General features: G+C 39.5%; 1 protein-coding gene across 1 annotated transcript in view; it reads left to right on the forward strand.

The window, feature by feature from the left end:
* Nucleotides 1–21,859, forward strand: part of LOC311519080 (serine/threonine-protein kinase MARK1-like) — a 40,962-nt gene extending 19,103 nt beyond the window's left edge. The window contains exons 5-9 of the mRNA XM_084625307.1: nt 2,051–2,178; nt 5,407–5,542; nt 7,037–7,214; nt 19,531–19,750; nt 20,674–21,859. Of these exons, the coding sequence (XP_084481433.1) occupies nt 2,051–2,178; nt 5,407–5,542; nt 7,037–7,214; nt 19,531–19,750; nt 20,674–21,443 (1,432 nt within the window). The 3' untranslated portion in view covers nt 21,444–21,859. The remainder of the gene's footprint in view (nt 1–2,050; nt 2,179–5,406; nt 5,543–7,036; nt 7,215–19,530; nt 19,751–20,673) is intronic.
* Nucleotides 21,860–22,103: the final 244 nt, after the last annotated feature.

Below are 22,103 nucleotides of genomic sequence, written 5' to 3' on the forward strand. Positions count from 1 at the left end.
GCTTTGACAGAGTGAAATTTTAACTCTCATGATGTTATTTCTATCTCAGTTCAACTATCATGAAATAAGTATACCAACTAGGTTGTGTAAAAGTGCTGACTTTATAGAGACTGATTGATAGGTAATGTTTGTCACCAGAAACAAAGACTTGAATTAATCCAAAATCACGTTCAGCCAACCAAATCAGATTGAACAGTAATACAACTAGGATTCCACTGAGGAAACACCAGTGCTAGCTTTGACCATAAATGGGTTTTGTGCATCAGAATTTAAACTTCTTTGGAGGACTGAAAAATTATTAGCTTTCATACATCAGCTGAATTAAGAAAACAGCTGCTATATTCAAATGGAGCCAGATATTTCAGCAAGACGGAAGAGCAGCAGTCTGTTATAGACCATAAATTTTCAAGCATAATGTACAGTTAGTTTCCAGCTACAAATGTTAAATACATTGTTGTTAAGTAACTACATTTTGTGCATTACTTTATATAGATATACATTTTTATATATATATATATTTATATTACTTTATATATATATATAAATTTATATTTATATATATATATTTTAAAAGATAATACAGTTGTAGCTCCCACCCACTCCCAAATTCTCATACATTGGGGATTTCACATCTAGTAAGCTGATGAAAAAAACTATTGCCAGTCATAAAGGCACCACTCTTGTATATCACCAACAGCAATTTAAAGTGTGTGGAAAAGGAAGTGTTCACAATGTTGAAAAGACAAATGAACTTAATGTTATATGCCATTACACATCCATTTGCACAACATGTGTTCTTTCCAACTATCAGAAAATATTTAAGGACCCTCTTTTACTTTCAGTCCAGCTAAATTTAATCCATTTTCAATGAGATTATACTGTGTATCTAGAATTTTGGATGCCACTAATTCAATCAATTTGAACATCAATGCTGTTTCACTGCAGTATTTTACACACTCACCAATACCCCCCTACTCAATATTACTCTGGCTGAAAGCTTAACCAGGACACTTTGGGGAAATATTACATTCAAGGACTGGATGTATCAAAAGATTGGATAATGAGGATAATAAAGATTTTCATTTTGAGGTGGCTGATTCAATTTTGGTCCAAGCTAGTAACTAGCAGAAGATGTCACCCATCCCATCCCATTCTTTGGTGTGATTGCAGAAAAGACAGTGGTCTTCAAATACAGTTGTCTGCATCACATGTATCATCATCAAAATTATCTGCAATAATAAGTATACCAGCTCAAACAAAATAAGAAGTGCCTGAAATTTGAAGTGAATCAAGCCTATTTCCAGGTCAATAAAGTTTGACCAGATTTTTCATTTTAACAGTCTTTGGTCATTTCTGGTCCAGTTGGAAGCAGGAATGACAGAATACCAGGCTGATGCTGTGCTATTTCGGACCCAACTAGTTCAGGAAGTGCCATGAATAGTGTGAAATGGACTGTTCACATGAGACATTCAGACCAAGTTTGAAAACTGAAGAGAGTTGGATAAGCATTCAGAGGTGTGGGTACTTACCCACACTGAATCTGTGAACTTTAATGAAATTTGCTAATGACAACAGGCGCTAACTAACACCTAGATTGGCAGTCTCTGCAAATTCTCCAAGGACTGAATGATCATCTTACCCCCTGTTGGGTGGCCATCCATGTCAAAGCCAAAGCCTTTGGTTTGGATGGGCTAAGAATGGTGCACGGTCACTGCATGTGCTGTTCTTATTTTGTGAACAAATAGCAGACTTCCACTTCCAATACAATTCATCCCGCATCTTCCACTCGAACAGATTAATATTCCCATCCACCCACAATTTATTCTTTTACTGTCTACACTGTAGGATGCTTTTCTAACGCTAAATGGCATGCATATAGAGAAAATAATTTCATTTGGTGATTCAATGTGTATCACTACTTAGAGATGATTTTCAGCCTGCTCATGATGTCAAAAGACAAGACTCAGAAACCTAAACCATGGATTTTGTTCCCAGTATTTACCACAGTTATCTGTAGCTCTGACGTATTTACTGTGTTCTTCCTTAACAGAGGGGTTAGCACATTTGCTATGCTAACTGGCACACTGCCCTTCATTGTGGAACCATTCAACATCAAGCAACTACATCAAAAGATGGTCAGTGGTGAGATCAGTCCCATTCCATCCAGTATCTCTTCTGGTAACCCACTCTTATTTTATATATATAGATATATAGTATAGATAAGATAACCTTTTTAACCTCAGTAGCCAAGTTAATGTAACAACCTCACATTAAGGAAAACAGCATGAATACCTTGTTTAGCATCCATGTTGTCAGGAGGTAATGTGATCATATTCCCATGGTGTACAAGACCCACCTTTTCCATTTTCTTCGTTCTGTTTATTACAGACAAGATCACATGCTATCTAGACTGTCTCAATCTTGCCTCAGAGATGAGAGAGACGATAACATTGTTGCCTATTCTTGAGAGATCACAGAGCTCAATTCTCATTTACACTAAAGAAAGTTAGAGTGGACATAAAAATTACACTCACTTTAAGGACCCTTTATGCTGCCAGACTGATGTAAAGTGGCCTTAAGTGCAAATGAGATTCAAACCCATAGGGTTTTGTTTAGTGGGCTGTGTGCCAGTTTAGGAAGCCATCTGTTCAATACACACAAAAGCAGAGCTGTGAAAACCTTTGATAAGTGGTGTGAAAGAGCTCCCTCACTTTTTGCTCTAAGCATAACTCTTCAAAGTTCAAACTTATTATTACACCTGGTTGACAACAGAACTTTTTGTGAAAAATCTATCCCTGTTTTTCATTTAAAAAAATTGAAACTCAAAATGTTTACACCAGCTCTAGTTATTACCTTCATTAGCAAGGCAGAGTCAATGGAGACTTTTAGGCCCAATTCTCAAAAGGCAGTTATCATAATCACTAGCTCTGGATTTGGCCTTAGGCTTTAAAAGCCAGAGATAATATTGGTGAATACGAATTTGGGGCTAGAAATCCAAAATTTATTTTCACTGGCATTAGACTTTCGACAATTCTTTTATTCAGTAGCTCTGGTTTTAGTTTACATTCTCCTTCCAGTTGGACTGATAACATTTTAGCATCATCTGACTTGCACATTACAGGTTTGGGTTGTTTTCTCACAGCAATTTTATGAGTGTAACTCCATTGGTTTCAATGCGTGTCAAGGGAAGGGTGTGAGGGGCAGGAGACACAGTAGAGCAAGACTCTGCTTTGCCCAGTTCACCACTGGCATATATTAAAGTTTTCCCCTGCTGCATAACTTTAACTTTGCATGGGGTCATGATGAGTAGAATCTGACTGAGCTCAAACTCTGTACAGATGTGTAGATGCAGTGAAGAATTCCAGCTCATTGAATCTGTCTAGATCTAGTTCAGAATTACAATGTTGAAATAACATGATAAGGTAAAAAGAAAAGGAGTACTTGTGGCACCTTAGAGACTAACCAATTTATTTGAGCATAAGCTTTCGTGAGCTACAGCTCACTTCATCGGATGCATACTGTGGAAACTGAAGAAGACATTATATACACAGAGACCATGAAACAATACCTCCTCCCACCCCACTCTCCTGCTGGTAATAGCTTATCTAAAGTGATCACTCTCCTTACAATGTGTATGATAATCAAGTTGGGCCATTTCCAGCACAAATCCAGGTTTTCTCACCCTCCGCTCCCCCCCCCCCCCAAACTCACTCTCCTGCTGGTAATAGCCCATCCAAAGTGACCACTCTCTTTACAATGTGTATGATAATCAAGTTGGGCCATTTCCAGCACAAATCCAACTTGATTATCATACACATTGTAAAGAGAGTGGTCACTTTGGATGGGCTATTACCAGCAGGAGAGTGAGTTGGGGGGGGGGCGCGGAGGGTGAGAAAACCTGGATTTGTGCTGGAAATGGCCCAACTTGATTATCATACACATTGTAAGGAGAGTGATCACTTTAGAATAAGCTATTACCAGCAGGAGAGTGGGGTGGGAGGAGGTATTGTTTCATGGTCTCTGTGTATATAATGTCTTCTGCAGTTTCCACAGTATGCATCCGATGAAGTGAGCTGTAGCTCACGAAAGCTCATGCTCAAATAAATTGGTTAGTCTCTAAGGTGCCACAAGTACTCCTTTTCTTTTTGTGAATACAGACTAACACGGCTGTTACTCTGAAACATGATAAGGTAGATGATTGCTTCCAAAGAATGTTGATGGGATAAATACCATACATATTCATGATTTGTAATGCTTTCTTATATCATTTAATCATCATAAAGGGGCTGATTAACAGGAAGTGTATTATCTCATCCTCTAGTTTTCTCCATTAAAAGCTATTGTTAGTGGGACTGTGTGAAAATTTCAGTTGTCCTAATTGATAATCTTCCTAGTTGAAGGTTAGACATGTCAGGGAAGTAATGAATGAGGTTTTCATATTTGAAGACCTGATTTCTTCTACGGTAGGTCACAGATGCAATAAATATTATGGTCCTAGTCTAATCTTCATCTAACATTTTTTTCCACTTCTAAAACTCCCCATTTAGCATTTTTTGCTCAGGAATGTGCCAAAACTGGAATATTAGCAGTATTAAAGAGGAGACTGAGTTCCATTAGCAGAACTATTTACAGACAGGGATATTTACATGTACTTCATCTGTGCGAGTTACAAATGGCTGAAGCCAAATTATTAGTTGCTCTCTTTCATGAGTGCTAAAATGTGCCAAAAGCACACAAAACAATAAATCTTGTCAGAGAGATTAGCTTTACTGTGTGAGTGAAATTACTACTGAGCAGAGGATCAGCCCAAGATTTATAATTAGAGCTGGTCAGAAATTTTTGGACAAAAAAAAATGTTTTTGAAGGAAAATGCCAGTTCATCAAAACTCAAACTGTTCATGGCTCAGTTCTGATGAATCTCCTGATTTGAAAAATTTTGGAAAGTTTTGAAATTGTCAAATAGTTTTGACAATTTCAAAACTAAAAGTTTTGTAAGTTCAACATGACTTTTTGTTTCAAAATTTTAGTAAATATACTAAAAAAGTTTTAAAATATTTAAAAGGTTGAAATTGAAATAAAACGTTTCAAAATTATCAAAAAGAAACATTTTGATTGACCACCCAATCTGAAAAATTTTTGGATCATTGGTCTGCAAAAAATTTCAAGATTTTGACTTTTCATCCTGATCTGGGATGGGAAAAAATTTTGCCATCTCAAAAATTTTCAAGGTACAGGAAAATCTTTTTTCCAGGCAGCTCTGCTTATAACCCACTTAAATACCTGACCATACCCCAGATCCTCAGAATAGGGCTGACTTTGTGCCTCTGCACATGAGTAACTTCACACTGTGTGAATAAACAGACACTACTAGAGAGGTCAAGCCATTTCATCTGAATTTCTGTACAGGAGCTGTGCACTTCATGCATTCCTTACTTGAGCCTGATCCTGCTAAGCGGCCTGCTGTTAAAGACGCAATGAAAAACAAATGGCTGAATGAAGTATTCATCAGGAAACCACTGAATTCTATTACATATAAAAATAGGTAATTTCAAATCTCTCTTCCATTTACTTGTATCTGCTCCGTGGAGTTTCAGAGGCTTTAGCTAATCCCAGTACTACCAATAATTAGTAAAATTTTACTTTATCCTTCATGAATTTAGATCTGCTTTACGTAACAAAATGTATTTGTTGCTATGTGCATATATTGCATTAATTTTTTTCTGGATATGTTTCATTGGTGACATTAAATTTCTAGATTGTTTGATCCCAGTTATTTCCTCACTACAGAATTACATAGTATATTCCCATCTGAGAGATTTTGAAAAAACTTATACTGAATTTGCTACATTGATATTATTCTCCCATATCTGCAAAATCAGGCTCTACTGTAGTTCATGTTTTCCCAGTCAAATCACTGCACCTATTAAACAGCAGAAGTGTGCAAACAGATGCAAGACACCACCAAACACTGCCTTTTCAGGCCAGTTGTTTTCTCTCATATATGCACACACATCTCCCACTCTGAGGATAAAATTTGGCCCACTGTCTTATTATTTCTTAACTGTCTGTCTCTGAAGAGGTAATATGACACTTTATACATGAATTCTCCACCTTCACAGATTTATTAATTAGTGTTTCATACTAGTATTTTCATGCTCTTCTAAAATATCTAATTTCAGTGATGGAGCTTTTATTATTTCTAACTAAGAATCATTTGATTTAGGGAAGATGTTTGGACCCAATTCTGTAGAAGTCAGTGGGTTTGCACCCACGAAACAGATACAGAAATCTGACCTGCAGTTCCTTTATGGTGGGGCTCAAACCAGCTGCACTGACTTTGTCCCTGTTTCCTGTAATACTATAAAAATGTTTGGAAAATAAGCTTTGGAATTTTTTAAATCAGATATCTAGACATTTCTATAGTGCCCCCTCCAAATTCATTCAATCTGCTTAAGAAAATACTTACATGTCTATTTGAAAGTGATTTATAATTGTAGCTTTACTGAGTAATTTTATGTATAAAAATGCTCTCCAACTTCCCTAAGATCTTTTATTTACCCCTTGAGATCTTGCAACCTCCTCAGAACTTCCCATCCTTTTCCACACACAGATTTTCTCCTTATTACTCCCTCCCAGACTCCTATGTCGAGGACCAAAAAACAAAACAAACAAACAAACAAACGAGATCATGACAGATCATTAACTATTTGCTTCTTGTCATGCTGCAGTCTTAATTTGGAAACATCCTTTCAAATTAATCCATCCACTCTGCATCAGCAGTGGAATATCTAACAATGTTGTAACCGAGCCTTAGCCCAGCAATGAACTTGGTGTTGTCCAACAGAATATTTAAGGTTGCATAACTCTGTATCTCAAAGTTTTGTATATGTAAAGTATGTTGAATATCCGGACTGTCAAATTACTTATAGCCCACTAATGACTGCGCTGCTCACTTACAAATCCATGCAACTACACTTGTACATTTTTTGGTTTTGGGGGGTTTTTTTTGTTTAAATTAACATTCCTAATTTTTCAGACTTCGTCCTGATGAACTGAACCCTGTTGTTCTAAACTACATGACAGAAACAATGGAGCTCAGGCTTTCAGATGTTATCGATGTTTTGATAAATAACAAACCATCTTCTATCATGGCTTCTTATTGCTTATTACTGAAGAAGTTGGACAAGTATCACAAAGCACACGAAACAATGAAGGTAAGACATCAATTCATAAACAGCATGTTAAGGACCAAGCTCTGTTCACCCTACTCATGTGAGCAACAAAGTCAACAGGAGGGCTTGTGTGAGTAAAGTACCCCTAAATACGTTATGTATAGCACTAATGCTGCAAACTATGGAAAAATTGGTAACAGAAGTACAGCCATGTATACAGTCTAAAGAGATGTATTCATGGCATTCTCAGAGGTGATTACTGTAACAGTTTTTTTTCCCAGAGAAAACGTATATTGTTTTCTCTACACACAGTCAAATTTGGGACTGACAGTTGCAAGGTTAATGGGAATTTGTTTCTTTACAGAACACAAGATTTTTCCAATCAGAAAAAGGAAAGTTAGTTTCTGCCTGACCTCACACCACTTTACTCCTGTGACTGGTTAGTGAGGGCCTAATTTTAAGCTCTCTAAAGTGAATGCAAGTCTGAAAAGTTACACATTTCCATTCTTGTCTCCTGTGTGCATTGTAGAATTTCTACCACTATAGTTAGGTTCAGGTTTTAACCCCGACTAACCGAGAGAAGCAAGCTAAGATTAGAAAATACTATATAGCAATAATTGCTGAGGCCACAATTAGCTAAAAAGTCTGTAAGCTTTTCTTTTACAACCATTTTTACTAAGGGGTTCACAGTTCAGTCATAAAAATTTTGCTTCAGGCAGAACCGAGGCAGACAGGAAGCCAGATTCCAACTTTTAACACACAAGTGCAGTAGGGAATGTTTCAATTACTAAACAATGCATATCAGAGGTTAGAATCCCAGTCAAAGTCTTAGCCCCGGACAAACTATATTTTGAGATGGTCCAGTTGACTGCTCTAGAAATTAGTGAGCAGAGCTTAAGTAGGTCTAGATCTGCATCCCAAAACACAGCCCTGGAGTTACACTAGCATATGTAGTGTTTCTATTCTAATTCCATCTCACCATGGGGAGGAATGGAGGTAGCCCGACATAGTCATATCTAAAATTCAAAAAATTGGTTTTATTCTTTTTTTTTCCCCAAAAAAACAAAATTTTGCAGGTCATGATGCAGTGGGTCCTTACCTCTCCTAATAGTTTCATTTAAATAAAAACTGTATTTGCTGAATTATAAATAATTGAAAACTAGCTCTTGTGGGAAGACTACTGGGCAGATCCTCAACTGGTGTAGCTCTTCTGAAGTCAAAGAACGGATGACAGTTTACACCAGCTGAGTATCTGGCCCTTTAATATCAAATCACAAACACCTTGGGCAAGATCCTGCCTGAGGTGGAATGGGAAACTGGTCATATGAACAAGGGAAAGAGATTTATCTAAGCAAATGGCAGCACCACTCCCTGTCCTGCTCACCCCTGGCATCCTAATGTGCACGTCTAAGTTGTGGAGTACCTGAAAAGGTTTTGAAGAGTTTAAGGCCAGAAGGAATTCACCAGATCATCTAGTTTGACCTCCTGCATATCATAGGCCACCAACATCACCCAGCACCTGCACACTAAACCCAACAACTGATATTAGACCAAAGTGTTACAGCCCACAGGAGACTATAGTAAGTAGCACAGGCAGAGAACAGGAAGGATCGAGGTGCACCAGTGGCCAATGCCCCAGCCAGGAGCAGCAGAAGTGTCCTAAAAGTGGGGGGCCCACAGGCACCCAAACCATGCCCCCCACACCACACCACCTCCCAAGACCCCGCCCATGCACTTCCTCTTTCCCTGAGCCCCCACTCTTGCACCACCCCTCCCCGCAAGACTTCGTCCCAGCTCATTCCTCTCCACCTCCTCCCCCCACCATTGCTTGCCCTTATGGCCGGTAAAAAGTGGGTGGGCATAGTCCTCCCACTTTTAAAAGTGGGGGGCATGGCCCTCTACCTCTACCCCCATTCCAGTGCCACTGGCCCCAGCAGTGGCAGGGAAATAATTACATGTATGTCTACACTTATGGCAGAGTATAGAGCGCAGACACTGCATGCCCAGCTAGCATTACTCCTAGGGGAATTCTTCACCAGTGCGCGCGCACATAATTAACGTGCTGCCCATATTTTTATTTTTATTTTTTTGGCAGATAATAGCTTCTGCTGGGAAGTTGCTGCAGTTCCACCTTATGCCCACCAGAGGCGTGTGGTGCTAGAACAGAGCAGCCACTCCCGGCCAGCTAGGGAAGAGAAAGAGTCTGCAGTGCCGTCTTCACAGCACCTGTTGGGCCAGGTCAGGAGACAGGGACTATGGAGAGACAGATGGTGTGGGGCTACTAGGGGGATCAGACACAGCTCATAAGAGTTAGTGGGGCGGGACAGACTGGGGCAGGGGCTGAATGAGAGTGGAGACGCAGGCCCATGTGGGGGAAGGGGGTTGGCTGAGCGGGGCCACAGAGACACAGAAGGATGGGGGAGGGGTGCAGGGACACATGTGGACAGGGGGTGCAAGGGCACATGAGGGTACAGGGACACATGGGGACAGGGGCAGATGTGCCTGACTGAATGGGAGAGGCTAGGGGTCAGCCAGGATCTGCATGGGGGAAGCTCCCTAACTATCCCTCCCAGCCCCACCCCACCCCCAAAAAACCTGTTCCATACTTTTCCCACTCATGCCCAATACCCCTCCAAGTTCATACCCAGGCTCCTTCCCAGCAATTACTTCCCTCTCACTCAGCTCCTCCATTACCCCTGACTCCCCCAAGCCTTTGCACGGCTTCTGAAGGGTGCAGGAAATATGGTTCTGTGTTGGCGTTTAAATGAATTATTACTCAGAGTTCTGTATTAATATGCCTAGTAAGGAATCTATTTGTCAAAAAAACATTTCCTGAATCTTTTTTGTTGTCTGTATTGTTACAGATCTACTTGCTAACAGGTATTTTTAAATAAATTACCAAAATAATTGAAACTAGTGATTATATTATGTTATTTTGACAAATAAAATATGCAGAATTTTGCAGAATTTTAAAATATTGTGTGCAGAATTTTTAAGTTTTTGGTTCAGAATTCCCGCAGGAGTATAACATGGGTATAGCTAGCAGAGTAGACGGTCAGGCACTGCTTAGGTGAGCAGACTACAGACTTGCCAGAACCTTGGGGTATACATCCTACATGGCTCTCGATGCACCCAAGGAGTGCCTCTCACATCTACACTTCCGTTTTTAGTAGCATAGTTTCTAGCAGCAAGGAGACAGCGGGAGTCTTTCTCCAGCACAGTGAAAGGCTCTGGGAGTGGGCAATGGCTCTAGCAGTGGGGAAAGGGGGGAAAACACACTTGCAGCTGGAGCCTTTCTTCACTGCCTTCCCACTGCCAGACCATTTCACTTCTGGGTGTAGCTACACTCCACAGTGTGAACACAGCCTGCATTTCATTGCAGCATGTAGCTACACATACCCTACACACTGCTGCAAGAGCAGACAAGGCCTAACTCAGAGATACGCAGATAATCTTAGCAAGTGACCCATATTGTGGGCTGCAAAGGAAGTGATTTTAGGAATATAAGATGTGATGTATGTGATTTTGGGAATATAAGGCACAGACCAAAAGGGACCCCCAGGGCTATTTAGCCTTGCCTCCCCAACCCCATCATAAGCAAGGTCATTGCCATTATAATGGGGGGGTAAATTCCTTCCTGACCCAGCATATGGCAATCAACTAGACCTTGAGCATGGGAGAAAACACCTTAGGGAGAGAATGCTTGGGGACACCTCAGAGCCCTGGCCCTCCCTGTCCATTGTCCCATCTCCAGCCATGGTCATCCCTGGTACTTCAGAGAAAGGGGACCAAAAAATGGAATACACTGGGGGAGGAGGGAATCCCTTCCTGACCCCTGCAGGTGATCAGCAGAAGCTCTGAAGTATGTGATTTTAGGAATATAAGACACAAACCAAAAGGGACCCCCAGGACTGTTTAGCCTTGCCACCCCCACCCCATCATAAGCAAGCCTGTCACATGCACCAGATTTATGCCTCCAGGAAACGGATAAAAGAAACCCAGCCACAGCCTCAGCTACATTCCTTCTACACCTTCTCCTCCTTCAAATTACTAGTGCAAATTAGGGGCCTTATTAAGTCAAGGGAAGTTTTGCCACTGACTTCAGTTGTGTGGGATCAGGCCTTCATGGTGCAGAAGGGGTGGGTTGGATACCTGTGCACCCTGCGCAAATGATGGCAGGATTTGTTTAGCTGCAGTTTGGATTTTGCACATTCTGTCTGGCCCAGAAAGGCATTTTCATGATCTCATGTAGATCAATATAATATATACGTGCTGCAAGGGTCAACTCATAAATCTTGTACCCAGCCCGAGTAGGAGGACCTAGTGGGGGAAGGAATCCCACCCATAGGCCTCGGAGTAGCTTCAGAGCTAGTTAAGGAAGGTTACTCAGCAAAATGGAGGAAGAAGCCTGCATAGCCCATTCTTTAAGGAGAGGGCAGGTACAATTAGGAATTAAAAATTATAATCCCCAAAAGATACTGTAATAAAAGTTTAAACCAGTAAGTCCTTAGTTACAGATGTTAAATTATTAGAAATCATATTTAAAAGTGGCCAAAATACCTCCAACATATTTATAAATAATAAAATAAATGGAAGCACAGGACTACGGCTTAATAAAATAATTAAAAACAACAAATAAATGGAGGAATTTTCACAGGAAATTCTTATTATTTTAATCACTTTTTCTTAAACCATCATTGAAACTGGTTTTCCTAAATGGGTGGATTCCCATTATGTATCCTACATGGGGGAATTAATGTAATGAAAACACCTCACTAGCATTTGGCTTCTGATCAGATTAAGAGAAAAAGTAATAGGTATTTTCACTATGATCATATATGTGTTCTGTAATAAAACGAGTCATAAATTTAAACACGGCACATGTCACTTACTACTCCAGTGGGGACAAAGCCAGGTAACTTAAGAATCTCTTGACTCGCTTAGCATCTAAGTTAGATATTAATAACAGAATCACAAAAATGACAAATGGAAAAAAATGAGTAGCCCCATTTTGTCCATGGCCTTGCCATTGCTGACCTGTTCCCTATTGTTCATTAATAAGTGGTTGGTAAAGTCTACATTTAAAAGTTTCTAGGTTCGAGCCTTCTACTAGTTCTATTTGAAGACTATTCAATAACCCAGCAGATCTTCCTGGCAGAGAACTTTCCCAGATATTCAGCCCAAATTGTTTGTTTCTTAATTTCATCCCATTACTCCTAGTTACACCCTTTTTCACAACCATAAATAATTTCTCTACCTTGGTGTTTATGCTCTACAAATATTTTTAACTAATCATGTATGTTCACCTTTTAATTTTTACCTATCCAAGCCATATACATAATTAACACTTCTAATCATTCCCCCCAATGAGGTCTCTTAAATCATAACTTGTAGTGATACAGTCCACTTGCCAATTCCCTTAACATCCTAAAATATGTATCATCTAGACTGACCATTGTTTTTTTAATAAATGTTAATATTTTCCCAGTATTCCCTTTCCTGTTCTGTAGCAACAGCTATTTTATGCTTATATCTACAAAAAGGCAAAACTCAGGCCAAAAAACATTAAAAGTATAATCAAGGAAAGAAAGAAAACATGCTATACACCAAGAGACAGGACAGACAAAGGGCGGGAGGGGAAACAAACTAGAGAGAGATGACGTTAAGAACGCCCATACTGGGTCAGACCAAAGGTCCATCTAGCCTAGTATCCTGCCTTCCGACAGTGGCCAGTGCCAGGTGCCCCAAAGGGAATGAACAGAACAGGTAATCATCAAGCGATCCATCCCCTTGCTTGAGGTCACACAGCAGGTCAGAGCCAGTCATAGAACCAAGGTCTGCTGAGTCCTAGGCCCAGTGCCACTAGACTGTGCTGCCAACACCTGCAGAGGTACCTGTTCTGAAGCTTCACTGCTACATTCTCTCTGTGTGGCCTTTCTGCTTTGGTCTGAAATAACCCAAATCCAAAGACCTGTAGAGCATGCAGCAGAGCACTCAATCTAGCTCACCCCCTCTTATGCCCCCATAAGTATTTGAAAGTCGGGGAGAGGCATGAGGATGGCTAATTGGTGGAGAGGGAGGATTTTTCATCTGTTAGTTTGTCTGGTCTTCTGGTTGTGATTTACATGAGAAGATATTGCAGCAGTTTAGTTATAATGATGTGGGTATTTGATGTTTGTATGTCACATTTCATCAAAGATGCCTACAGAGGACTCATAGATGCTCTTTTTATTCCGGATAAAGTCAAATATTTTCTATTTGTTAGTCGCAGACTGTGATTGGTTACTAAATCACACAACATAGTTTCCAATCCACAACTGAATAACAAAGGCACCAGATCTGCAAATTTATGCATGTGCTTTACTGTAAATGCAAGAGTAGTCTCTCTGAGCTCAGTAAGAATATACAGGCGCATAAAAATGAAAGCACACAAAGTAGTGTTTGCAGAACCGGAGCCTAAAACATTTTAAAACCAAGAGAGTAACCAATGTATAGCAAAGAAAAAATAGCAAATGTGGCCTGATCCAAAGCCCTTTGAGGACAAATTTTCATTGATTTTGGATCAGGCCCTAAAGGCTGAGATTTTCAAAAGGAGCCAAAGGGAATTAAGCACCCAACTCCTCACTGAAATTCAATGATACTTGGGTGCCTAACTCCTTTCAGAAAATTCTGGCCAAAAAGAACCAAAAGATTCATCAAATATTAACATAAACACTGGCAACAATGTTCATGAATGGCATATAATAAAAAGGTAGTAACATGGTCAAACCAAATAACTGCTTGGAATTCAAACAAATATTCACAAACATTATTTTTGTAATATTTAACCTGCTCCAATCAATAGATTAATCAAAAGTGTTTCCACACAAAATCAAAGAAAAATGTAAACTCTTAAGGACAAATTTTCAACAAGCCTTCTAATTTGCAACTGCAAAAATTGCAAGTGCATTCTTTTGCATGTACAACAAACTGTATTTACTTAAGTCGAATGAGCAGCTGTGTTTGCAAATGCTGGTTTTACACTCAAACTGGCATTTCTACATGAAGATAAGGGTTTTTGTGAATGCAAATAGATGCGATTCCAATTTTTGTAGGTGCAATTACAGAAGCCTGTTGAAAGTTTGACCCTTAAAAGATTCTTTCCATGTTCAAATTTGAGCCATAAACCATTGGATAAATATAACACATGGCCTGTCCTTTCGTGCATGGTAATTTCTCCAAGCAATGTTTTTGCATTATGTGTGTTCTTTTGTAGAAGAGAGCCTTAATGATTATAATTTGCCATCCAGAACTTTATAGCTAGCCCTTGTCGAAAACAGTGTTTCTGCCAAAAAGCTTCCTGCCCAGGTGCTTAACCAATTAGCTCTTAAGAGGTCTGGCAGTAAAACCAGTCATGGCAAGTTTTCTGATGTACTGTATATAAGGTGACAGCTTGCAAAATGTAAGATGAAAATTTGTTTTCTTAACAAGCAGTGTGTAAATCCTGGGAGACTATTTGATTGCTTTGCCTAAAACACTTATGACATCTCATATTCCCAGTTGATATAGTGTGGTTTTAACAATGTTGTCAAATTAAACATATTTTATTTTGTTTTTATATATACTCTAAAGACAATTTATTTAATTGTGATTTGGGCATTGCAAATGCATAGTAGGCATGGACTAACCTAAGAGTTTGAAGTTTGGTAAGCTTCAAACTTTTCCAAGCATTTTGCTAACTCACAAAATGTATTCAAGCTTTGAGAGAGCTGTTTTTCCCGAAAATTATACCCAACATTTTTCATTGGACATAAGATTAAAAACGTGTTTTTACAATGTTACAACTAGGGCTATCAATTAATCGCAGTTAACTCACGCAATTAACTCAAAAAAATTAATCACGATGAATCGCAGTTTTAATTGCACTGTTAAACAATAGTATACCAATTTAAATGTATTGAATATTTTGGATGTTTTTCTACATTTTCATATATATTATATTCTGTGGTTGAGATCAAGGTATATATTATTTTTGATTACATATATTTGCACTGTAAAAATGATAAACAAAAGAAATAGTGTTTTTCAATTCACCTCATACAAATACTGTAGTACAATCTCTTTGTCGTGAAAGTGCAACTTACAAATGTAGATTTTTTTATTACATAACTGCACTCAAAAACAAAACAATGCAAAACTTCAGAGCCTACAAGTCCACTCAGTCCTACTTCTTGTTCAGCCAATCGCTAAGACAAACAAGTTTGTTTACATTTAAAGAAGATAATGTTGCCCTCTTCTTACATACAATGTCACCAGAAAGTGAGAACAGGCATTTGCATGGCACTTTTGTAGCCAGCATCGCGTGGTATTTACGTGCCAGATATGCTAAACATTCATATACCCCTTCATGCTTCAGCCACCACTCCAGAGAACATGCTTCCATGCTGATGATGCTCATTAAAAAGATAATGCATTAATTAAATTTGTGACTGAACTCCTTGGGGGATGGGGGGGAATTGCAGGTCCCCTGCTCTGTTTTACCCGCATTCTGCCATATATTTCATGTTATAGCAGTCGCAGACGATGACCCAGCACATGTTCATTTTAAGAACACTTTCACCGCAGATTTCACAAAACCCAAAGAAGGTACCAATGTGAGATTTCTAAAGATAGCTACAGCATTTGACCCAACGTTTAAGAATCTGAAATGCCTTCCAAAAACTGAGAGGGATGAGGTGTGGAGCCTGCTTTCAGAAGTCTTAAAAGACCAACACTCTGATATGGAAACTACAGAACCCAAACCACCAAAAAAGAAAATCAACCTTCTGCTCGTGGCATCTGACTCAGATAATGAAAATGAACATGTCGGTCCACATTGCTTTGGACTGTTATCGAGCAGAACCCGTCATCAGCATGGACGCATGTCCCCTGGAATGGTGGTTGAAGCATGAAGGGACATATGAATCTTTAGCACCTCTGGCAAGTAAATATCTTGCAACACCAGCTACAGCAGTGCCTCTTTTCACTTTCAGGTGCCATTGTAAACAAAAAGTGGGCAGCATTATCTCCTGCAAATATAAACAAACTTTTTTGTCTGAGTGGTTGGCTGAATCAAGTGGCTTACAAGAAGTAGGACTGAGTGGACTTTGTTTTATTTTTGAATGCAGGTTTTTTTGCACATAATTCTACATTTGTAAATTCAACTTTCATGATAAAGAGATTGCACTACAGTACTTGTATTAGGTGAATTGAAAAATAGTATTTCTTTTGTTTTTTTACAGTGCATATACTTGTAATAAAAAATAAATATAAAGTGAGCACTGTACACTTTGTATTCTGTGTTGTAATTGAAATCAATATATTTGAAAATGTAGAAAACGTCGAAAAATATTTAAATAAATGGTATTCTATTCTTGTTTAACAGTGCAATTAATCATGCTTAATTTTTTAAATCATGTGATTAATCGTGATTAATTTTTTTAATCGCTTGACAGCCCTAGTTACAACATAAGATAGACCAACAGTTGCTAATTCAAACCCCCTAAGGGAAGGCTAGACACACAGTGGTAATAAGGTCAAAGTCTCACTGGGGGGGCTCTCTATGTTATTTTCCTGCCTGCAGCACCCAGCTCAGTATCTTTCTGCTAAAGATACTTCTAGTCCCCTGCCAGCAACAGGGTGTGTGTCTGACTCATAGCCTTCAGGATGCCTGCTGCCTGGCCTTCCCTCTGCAGCCAGCTCCCAGGCAGCCTCCAGCTCTCTCCCAAGTCCAGTCCCCTCAAACCTCAGGCTGTAGTTCCATTTTCTGACCCTTGGGATTTAGAGAGCCCTCTGCTGGCTGGATGTTCCAACAGCGGAAGGGTGGGGGCAGAGTCACAATGCAGAGAAACAAGTGAACCAGTTCATGCCATCACATTTGAAGGTGGGAACTTTAGACGTTCAAGAGCTAAAGCACTGTTGTCAGGGCAGCAGGATTCCCTTTCTCCCCATTACTCAGACTGACAGATTCTGATTTCCCTACAGTGTATTTCTAATCCCTACAAAACTCCCCAAGTTCAGGAGGCTGCTGAGAAGCAGGACAGTAATTGTGGGGGTCCTTGCTTTGAGAAAAGGAAGGAGGTTGCTGAACGCAGTGGGGTCAGGCAGGGAAGCTGCTGAGTGGAGAAGCAACTAAGCAGGGAGCAGATGCTCAGCCAGAATGAGGCAGGGAAACTGTTTGGTGGGATGTTTTCAGAGTAACAGCCGTGTTAGTCTGTATTCGCAAAAAGAAAAGGAGTACTTGTGGCACCTTAGAGACTAACCAATTTATTTGAGCATGAGCTTTCGTGAGCTACAGCTCACTTCATCGGATGCATGCCGTGGAAACTGCAGCAGACTTTATTTATACACAGAGAATATGAAAAAATATCTCCTCCCACCCCACTGTCCTGCTGGTAATAGCTTATCTAAAGTGATCATCAGGTGGGCCATTTCCAGCACAAATCCAGGTTTTCTCACCCTCCACCCCCCCCACACAAATTCACTCTCCTGCTGGTGATAGGGATGTTAGAGATGGGTGAGGTCACATCTTTTATTGGACCAGCTTCTGTTGGTGAGAGAGAGAAGCTTTCGAGCTACACACAGCTCTTCTTTAAGCTCTGTATGAACTTGGAAGCCTGTCTCTCTCTCCCTCCAACAGAAGTTGGTGCAATAAAAGACGTGATCTTACCCACCTTGTCTCTCTAATACCCTGGGACCAACATGGTTACAATACTGCATACAACAGTGGGATGCCAGCAGGGAAGTTGATTAGGGAAGAGGCGCTATGGAGCCAGATGGGCAGCTACAAGGAGGAAGAGAGTTAAAACAAATCCTTTCAACTAAGCTATCTCCAGCACCGCTTGCCTCCTCCCCTGCCTGTCCACAGCTGCCTTGTCTCTTTCCCCACCCCACCCCACCCCAAATGCACACACTGAACAATTTCCCTTCCCTGGTCTGTTTTCGTTCTTACTCCACATTCAGCTGCTCCCGTTCCTAGACCCAATGTTCTTTTCAGCGCATCCTCTCTCATTTCCTTTTCTTCTCCCCTTCCAACAACAACCCCTAGTATCTCTCCTTACACCCCCACCCCAGTAACCTGGCCTGAGTATCCCTCATCCCTACACTGGCTTCCCAGCATCACCTGGGTTTGGATCTTCCTTTTGAAGGAGGGAGCAGGAAATTCCAGGTTCCCACCTACTGCTGCTTATCATGGAGCAGCATTCAACTAGTGGAGTCAGCTAAGAAAAATAGAGGAAAAAAGGTTAAAATAAAACACTTGTTTTTTACTTAAAAATAAACTATATTATTGTCCTATGGGCAGGTGCCTCTGCAATTTGAAGCATTTTACTAGCAGATCTGGTCCTAAAAAGGTGGAGGGGAGGTGCTTGCTTGGTGAAAAACTTCGAAAGAAACAAAATTTTTTGAATTTGTTTTCATTCAGGTGAGACACCCCCTATGTGTAGGAGAAGTTAAAGTTTAAAAGTGAGAGAATTTTTTTTCTCACTTAAAATATTGCGAATAAATTATTTTCAAACTAAAATCATTAGAATTAAGAACAGGACTAACCACACTTTAAGTGGATCATTGAGGTAAGATCACTGCATTTATAGATTGCTCTGCTTCTGAGTAGACGACAAATTCTTCTGTAGAACAGGAAGAGGGTTAATTGGGGGCATGAAAAAACTCTCATATACAAAGAGATTGAAAAGACTGATTATTTACCTTAGAAAGGAGACAAACAAGTCAGGATGTGATAAAAGTATACAAAATAATGAATAATTTACAGAATGCAGATCTGGACCATCTGTTCTCCCTATCTCATAACACAAGAACAAGGAGGTATTCAATTAATTTGAAAGGTGGAAAATTCAAAACTGATCAAAGGAAATACTGTTCACACAACACACAATTAGACTATGGAACTCATTACCACATGAGGTTGTTAAAGCCAAGAATGTAATAAGATACAAAGAGGGAATGGACAACATGAATTATTGCTCCAGGTTCTGATCACCTCCTTCTGCAGGTAAAACAGCAGGAGCGGGCTAAGAGAGAGTAAATCTAATAGGGTCTCTTTGCAGACCTCTCCCTAATTGTTCTGTCAGGAAGCAGCGCTTGCCAGCTCACAAACCTTGTGGATCTTGGGGATTAGAGGGAGACCAATGAACAAGTTCTCTGCTGGCTCATTCTGTACTATATTGTGGGGAGGGGGGCAGGAGGGGATTTCTGCAGGACTGGTGGGGAAGGAAGATGCACAGTTTCATTTGCACGTGTCTGAGCTTGTTGTGTTTCATTTCCTTGTGCGTTCAAGCTTCTTTTCAATTTAAGACAAGATGAATTATGACTGTTATGTTTTCAGAGGGAAAATGTAATAGAAAAATGTGATGGCAAACCTCCTAGAAACCTGAATCAAGATGCAGATATTCAGATTTCCCAAAAGGCTGAACTGGTCAAAACAGAAAACCTCAACAACTATGACAATAAGACATTTCCTTCTGCATTAACCCCAGCAATTCCAGATGCCATTCAAGAAGATGAAATTGCAATTACTTTAGATAACCAAGAAAAGTTACCAGAAGGTACTGTACTAAAATCTATTAATGGCTTATTAATCTGAAAATGTTCCTTTAGCGCAAGTCAGTAAAAAGTGAAAATTTTATGGGTTTTTTTTTAGAAATTTTCCCCATTTTTTTTGAGGGGGAGGAGAGAGTTCAAAAAATTTAGCTCAGCTCCAGTTCTCTAGCTTCCCACAGTTTTCCCCTCATAGAACTATCTCCAGCATTACACTAAATGCACATTCTGTTTGTTACCCCAGAACAGATTTTTAAAGACTTGGAAGTGTGCGCTCCCCTAACTAAGTCAATGTGAAGGAGATTTAGGGACTGATCTTGCATTCACTGAAGACAGTGGTAGAACACCATTTTGAAACAGAGAGGAGTGTGATGGGAAAGAACAAGGTCCACCCATATCCACCTTCCTCTGCAACAAGAGATATGCCCAAGAGATGATAATCAATGCTCAAAAAAAATCATTCAATATGTCCAAGGGCCTTGCCATTACACTCTTGGAGGAATTCTTTCCTGATCCCAAGTTTTGGTGATCAATTTGAAAACTTTGTACATGTAAGAAAGAATAGCCATAACTAAGCATCAACCCAATTGTTACTCTGGAGATTAGCGATTGTGGGTGCTTCAGTCTTGAACGCCAGCATTTTAAAAGGGGTCAGATTTTCAGAGTGTTGATCAGCTCTCCTCTGAAAATCAGGATACTTTAAAGCATCTAAAGTTGGCAACTAAAATCACTAGTTACTTTTGAAAGCATACGTGTAAACTTATGGCACTATATCAAGTTTTTTTTATTATTGATAATATTGCAAAAACTCTACTAACAGTCAGCAAAATTCACAGTCCCAAGAGGAAGTACTTTCAGTAATAACTTGTTACTTTTATTGACGCTACCATTTCAGCGTGAACTGATCTTATCCATTCTATATTCCATTTAGTTTCCAAGTTTGCAGATAGAGAATGGGTTCATCTTGAACCTCCAAAATCACCAAATAAAAATAATTCATGTGAGCCAATGAATCAGACACTTTTGGATCTGCAGGAGAATTTGGATGATTATAAAGACTTAGCTGAAGTGAGGAAATCATATCTTCCTGAGAAACCACCTCCTACATTAGTAAATAACCTAACACATTCTGCAAACCACCAGGCTCAAAGATCTGCAATGTCATGTACAAGCAGAGTAACACCACGGTGTCTAACAGAAAATAGAGTTGTAGACCATAGTCCTACACCTCATCAGGACACAAGATTTAAAGACCTTCTCAAAGCAATGGATGAGACCACTCCAACCCCAACATGGTTGTATTCAGAAAAGGAAAGTCCTAATCTACTAATGATTGAAACACCACAACTTTCCCCTTTGCCCAGGCTGAGACAAGCTGCCTGGAGAGACACCATAGTTAAAAAGATTTCATGTTTGGGAACATCACAGCAACAAACAAGTGGCTCCCCTCCATTTTTGGTCAATGGCTCAAGACCACCAATTTCCCCTATATCCCAACAGCAAACACATATGGTAAGAAGTTTGAGGCAATCTAAAGAAAATCCGAGAACCTTTTTCAACAACAACATGAAGATTAAGAGAAACTTAGTCCAACTCAAGCATACCCATAAAGTTACAGACCTGAATCTTCCAGTATTATCTCCACCCTACCAAACCAGGTCAGGGAAAAAGTCTGAGATTTTAAGGTTAGATTTTGCATAAATACAGTGCACAGCAATATAAGAAAAAAAGGAGGGGTGTGTGTGTGTGAGAGAGAGAGAATATAACAGCATCTATAAACTTTCCACAAGTATAAAGCTGATAGGTTTTAGCTGAATACCATGATGTCACATGATGTCAAAGTCTGTTTAATGTAGATGCAAAATTTGAGGTTGTAAGAAGACGTGAAATTCTGTGGCCTGTGTTGTGCAGGAGGTCAGAATAGATGATCATAATAGTCCCTTCTGACCTAAATACCTATGAATCTCTGAATCTATAAGACAATTCACAATAATATTTGATTGTGAATTTTTTGTGTCTATATACATTGTTTGCACCCAAACTGTGGATCATTGTGTTAGGGCAAAAGATCCAGAAAATGAAACTGACTAGTCTATTTTGATTGTCCTAGCTGAATACAGAGCAAATGTAAACAAATTGTTATAAGGATGGAAAACCAGATTTTAAAAATCCTCTTTCCATTTTAATAAACTATAGCATTAGTAAGACATGTCAGGAATTTTTTTATATTAGCTATATGAATTTTAACCAGTGGCACTTTAACCCAACTATGTTCCAAAACAGAGAAGACCAAACTTTGCATCCAGCTTCACTGCATTAATTAATTAATTAGGGCTATACACATGTGACAAAGTAAAATGT

The sequence above is a fragment of the Lepidochelys olivacea genome, assembly GCF_965140295.1.
Source record: "Lepidochelys olivacea isolate rLepOli2 genome assembly, chromosome: 3".
Lineage (NCBI taxonomy): Eukaryota > Metazoa > Chordata > Testudines > Cheloniidae > Lepidochelys > Lepidochelys olivacea.